The 5,148-nt window shown below is 42.0% G+C and overlaps 1 protein-coding gene across 1 annotated transcript; it reads right to left on the bottom strand.

Moving 5' to 3' along the window:
- Nucleotides 1-645: 645 nt before the first annotated feature.
- GJB2 (gap junction protein beta 2) lies at nt 646-4,137 on the bottom strand. Its single transcript, XM_026851941.1, has one exon. The coding sequence runs from the start codon at nt 4,085-4,087 to the stop codon at nt 3,410-3,412; it is 678 nt and encodes a 225-aa protein (XP_026707742.1). The 5' UTR covers nt 4,088-4,137; the 3' UTR covers nt 646-3,409.
- Between the last annotated feature and the right edge of the window lie 1,011 nt (nt 4,138-5,148).

Below are 5,148 nucleotides of genomic sequence, written 5' to 3' on the forward strand. Positions count from 1 at the left end.
TGTTATTTTGAATTCAGCCTCCATGGCACAGGAGTGCTCTTCTCTGTTTGGACCATATAATTTGTCTTTTATATTCTTGTTGTCAGATAGGAAATAACACAGTGCATTGGCTCATGATAACTGTAAAACATTTGAGGGATTTTCTTCTTTGTCTAAGAAAACCTTTAATAAAGGTACTTCTATATCCAGAAGTCATATATACAGATTTATACTCCTGATCTCCTTTTAAATCACTCTTTCTCCCATGGGAGTTAGAGGTTTTTTTCTCTAGCTCCATCTATGGGTTAATAGTGAAGTGTCCTTCCCCTCCCCTCTCCCCCTTTCTAACATGTTTGTAGTTTTGGTTTCAAGGTTTTGGATGAAAGTTTAGCTTGTGAAGTCAATGGTGATTTCTCCTGGTGATTTCAATCACGGTATAATTCTAGCCAGTCCCACTTCACTTCCCATCCCAGTTCTGATACCACATTGACACTTTATATCCTGGCTACGCTGGACAGTGAGGATCAGCCTCTTTTACAGTCATGACTTCAGATTTGCTACTTCTGTTTTCAACACTGTTGTGATCTTCATTCTGAGGAGAGCCTAGGAACCAAGTGCCAGAAATGTAGACACTTCTAGTATACCTCAGGAGCGAACACACACAGCTCCAACACAGCACTGTATTTTAATCTGTATGAAATCCATTTGCAGGAGGTCAGCCATGCAATGCAGCACAAGCAGCAATAGGTGTAATTCCTAAATTCCTATGAAGTATCTGAACTTTTTTCCATACAAAGTAGCTATTTAGCCAAATTTAACATACACAGAAAATTAATCTCAGAGACAGTAAATATGTCATGATAGAGCTATTACAGCCTGATGCTGCAGTTCTGGATCACAGTCCCCTCTTGGCCACTTCCAGACACTTTTCCTATTTCTATCTTTTTTCCCTTTATGATAATCTGGTTGCCAAACTGCTATTTATAGATAACCTCACAGTGTTAGTGTCACCAGTTTTGGTGTGTGTTATTCCAAGTTCCAGTTAAACTCAAAGACAGACTGGGAAAACAATCTCTCCCCGTGAAGGTGGTTATTTATCACCAGCCTTTTCCAGCTGCAGTTCTGCTAGTACAAGGCCGACTTAGGCAGCACATGTGATTTCTAGCAGGGATCACGTATCTGACCTTCACTATCAGCTCATGAAGTCTGCAGAGTAACACACAATGTAACCAATTGCAAAAACAACCTGCAGCAGCAGGCTAAAATCCTTACAGTAGCCCCTGGCTATTAAATGTAGTATTGGTGCATACGTTTTCCATTATGGTAAAGATAATTTTCATTAGACAATACATGGCATGTACAAGTAACACAGAAAACAGACACCACAAGAGTGCTTTAATTATAGAACAAAAATTTAAATTCTGTTATTACAAAATAAATGTAGTACTAAAGCACTGGGAGCATAGTTTGTTCTCTTCGTACTTGTACACGGAACAATGCAGGAACTTTACCAAGCACAAACCTGGTATGTGCCAACCTTTGTTCTTTAGAGTTGTATTAAGGATGTTTTCACAGTCAAAGTTTCCAGTTTAGCTCATTATTAATGATTTTACATATTTTTGTTCATGCTTCTGAGCATGGTGGCTTTACAGTTTTCTTGCTCACCTCTTAGATGATTTCCACCTGCAGCCAAATTGTAACACTGAATGTAGCTCACCAGCAATGGGAACCTGCTTATGCTCTGCTTCCAGTGCACAGTGAGGGGTCATGGGCCTTAATTCATGCAGCTTTGTTTACTCCAACAGTGCTAAACTTAAATGTACAGGAAGAGATGGATGCAAATAGAGAAACTGAGATAGTGCTCATTCATTTTGAGGAAAAGCTGGTTATTAAAGCTAAGGAGGAGAAATAGTCAGATTTCTAGAAGTGGGTTCAACGGGCAGGCACTTGGGAGCTAAACTGTGTTACTGTGTGTGCTGGTGTAGCTGCCTACGACAAGCATAAAACATGTTTTGAGGCTGCTTTGGAGAGACAAGACCAGACAGACTCACATTCTAGTTAGTGATACACAATTCACAGGTCAGCAATGTGAACTTTAAGAAAAATATCAAGTTTCTCCTCATTTCTGATTGGGTTCCTTTGCTATTTTAGCTCTGCAAAGCTGTCTGTAATTCCTGCTAGCCCTACCGTAAGAAGAGGAAGGGTGAGTCAGCCATACAATGTGGAACGTCAGAGAGACTGGGAGTGGTTTGATGCCCTGTTGAGAACTGTCAATGTTAGGTTAATGGTTGTACTAGATGATCTTCAAGGTCTTTTCCAACCTTGATGATTCTGTGACTCACTTGAAAGGCACCTCAGATAGGTAGGGAGAAGGTTTTATGAAGAAAGTCTGTGCAGGTTGGATAGGGGAAAGGGACTGACAGAAAGAGCACTGGTAGGTGCAGTCTACTGCATATCGCTGTAAGTTAAAGCACTTCTTTTGGATAACATAATGAAACAAGGCAATTTTTCTTGGCTTTTACTGAAAAAAAGATTTTAAAGGTACACAGCTGAAGGAGGCACAGATTGTAAAAAGTCTCTTAATCAAATAAAATCTACTGTACTGAGATTCTTCACAAAACACTGTGAGAGAACAAGAGAAGGAGGAAGATGGTTGCAGTTCCACCACCTTCACAAAGGCAACAATCCTTTTATTCACCAGACCAAGAGAATGAAAAAGCAAACTTCATTCCTCCCACTGCTGCAGCCCCTGTGAGTGGAGGGAGGCAGCACTGGCCTAATGACATTCACAAGCAGCTGAGACTGGCCACCCCCAATCCTGTAAGAGATGCTCCTCAGTGTAGGGGAGGAGACAAAAAGATAAAAATCACTGCTGGTGCTCAGCAGGGCTGATAACATGCATTATCACAGAGTACCTGTGTTCCTTGGCCCTTTCCTTGCTCTCCAGAATACTTAGGGAGACAATGGGACAGCTGCTATAAACACAATCACCTCCCCATTTTCTTTCTTTTCATAAACTGTAAGTTTCCCCAAAAACCCTTCACCCCACTTTTGACCAAACCCCTCCATTATTGGCTTGCCTCAAGCTGACACCGTGTTTGTGACTCTTGGCTCTCCTTCAGGCACTAGACACTCCTCTGGGCCTTTCCACTCCCACTTTTTGAATAGTGACTCTGTCCCAACAAAGAATCCCAGCAGTAGGCATACTTGGAAAAACTGCTGCCAAAAGGCTATTCGTGAATGCAGGAATACTGAATTAGCTTTTCATCTTTAAAACCTGCCTCAGTGGCAGCTTCCCAGGGGGGCTATCATTTATAAAATATGAATGTTTTTATCCTTTTTCTTGTGTATAAAAATATTGCTGATTGTTTTCTGACACCTAAGAAAGTTTGAGGGAAATGGAGAGCTAGGAAATTCTGTAACTGGGGAATTATTTTAAAACTGTTGTTTTCCTGGATTCTTTCATGCAAATTTTTATCACTAGATAACACAACTCAGCCAGATTCAACATCATGCAGATCGCAGACACAGCAAGCATGAAAATAGTAAATGTGGTTTTCTCAGTGGGCCGAGACACAAAACAATCCACTATGTTGGGGCAGGGCCATGCACTGCACTTCACCAGGCGAGGCATCTGGTACCCATCGTACATGTAATAGAACACGTACATGAAGACTGCTTCAAAGATGATCCTGAAGAAGATGCTGCTGGTGTATGTCCACCACAGGGGGCCGCGAATATGAATCTTTTCATTTTTCAGCTCTTCAATATCAATTTTCTCACCATTTCTGAATCGCCTTTTCTTCTCGTGCCTGGTGTAAGCTACATGCATGGCCACCAGCAGCGCAGGTGTGGAAACAAAGATCAGCTGCAGGGCCCAGAGTCTGATGTGAGAGATGGGGAAAAAGTGATCATAGCAAACATTTCTGCACCCAGGCTGAAGTGTATTGCAAACAAAATCCTGTTGTTCATCTCCCCAGACTCTCTCTGCAGCCACAACCAGGATCATGATACGGAAGATGAACAGGACTGTGAGCCATATCTTCCCAATGCTGGTGGAGTGTTTATTTACACCTCCTAAAACAGCCTGAAGACTTCCCCAGTCCATCTTCTTTTCTGTCTCCTTTTACCTGCAGGATGACATAATACACCAAATGATCACTTTCCAAAGGGTGAACAATCAGCTCTAGACCTTCTACAAATGAGGTGGCTTCCTAGCACTCATTCAAGAGTCATAGGCAAATGCAAGTCACTTTCATTGATGTCACCCATATGTTTATGGATTTAAACAGCTTATTAACTCTCTCCTTCCATGTATTTATGATAGAACAAGCATACCTTGATATACTTCTCAACAAGGCTTTGGGCAGGAAACAGGTTACATCTTCAAATATATTTCCTCCGTGCTTCCTCCATGCCCTCCTTCCCTTTCTTGAGGTATTTCTCTTTCTGTGGTTGACTCCTGTTAGTGCTTTGCCTCTCTGTATTTCCCAAAGCAACAGAACTTACAATCACCGCATGAGTTAAGACCATGTCTAGACAAAGTAGAGATTTCTCTAGTAGTTTTCACAGGATCTGTCTGACAACACCACAGCCCTAGAAGGCTGGGCTGGTGCTTTCTTTGCCTTCAAGGTAAGTACTACCTGGCCTTCTTCAGCAGAAGTCCTCACTCCACCCAGACAGGCCCAGCAGGCCTCCAAGGCTTTCTGCTGTAGCTCAAACACAGCCCTTCATCTCAGAAGTACAGCATTTGATTTTACTAACACTGCTGAGAAGGCTCATGCCGGCTCTGTCAGGACTGCATGCATATATAGCACAAGCCAACAGGAAGATACCACAGAGCCTGCCCTTCCACATTCATTGTTATCTCATGCAAAAAGAAGACAAGCAGAGCCATAGTTGAGAGGAAAAAGCCCTCAGCTAAACAGTTTATGTTTATTTTCTAGATGCTATCGCACCCCAGCAGAATAAACAGGAGGTCGAACTTCAAAGAAGCTCCATTTCAGCTTTCTTACTTTCATCCTACTCTTGAAAACTAAATCCACACTCTCTGGCCCTTTCAGAGTTAAATGTAAGTTTTGCTGAAGTCAGAATTCAATCTCGGGGCTCAGCTTTCACCAATCTCAACCATTTGGAAACTATCACTGAATAGGACAAAACACTTTGAAA

Source organism: Athene cunicularia, assembly GCF_003259725.1.
Source record: "Athene cunicularia isolate RWA chromosome 1 unlocalized genomic scaffold, athCun1 chr1_part1, whole genome shotgun sequence".
Lineage (NCBI taxonomy): Eukaryota > Metazoa > Chordata > Aves > Strigiformes > Strigidae > Athene > Athene cunicularia.

Bases quoted from the DNA above. Each gene is read 5' to 3' on its own strand.
- GJB2 (XM_026851941.1), bottom strand. From the start codon at position 4,087: ATGGACTGGGGAAGTCTTCAGGCTGTTTTAGGAGGTGTAAATAAACAC.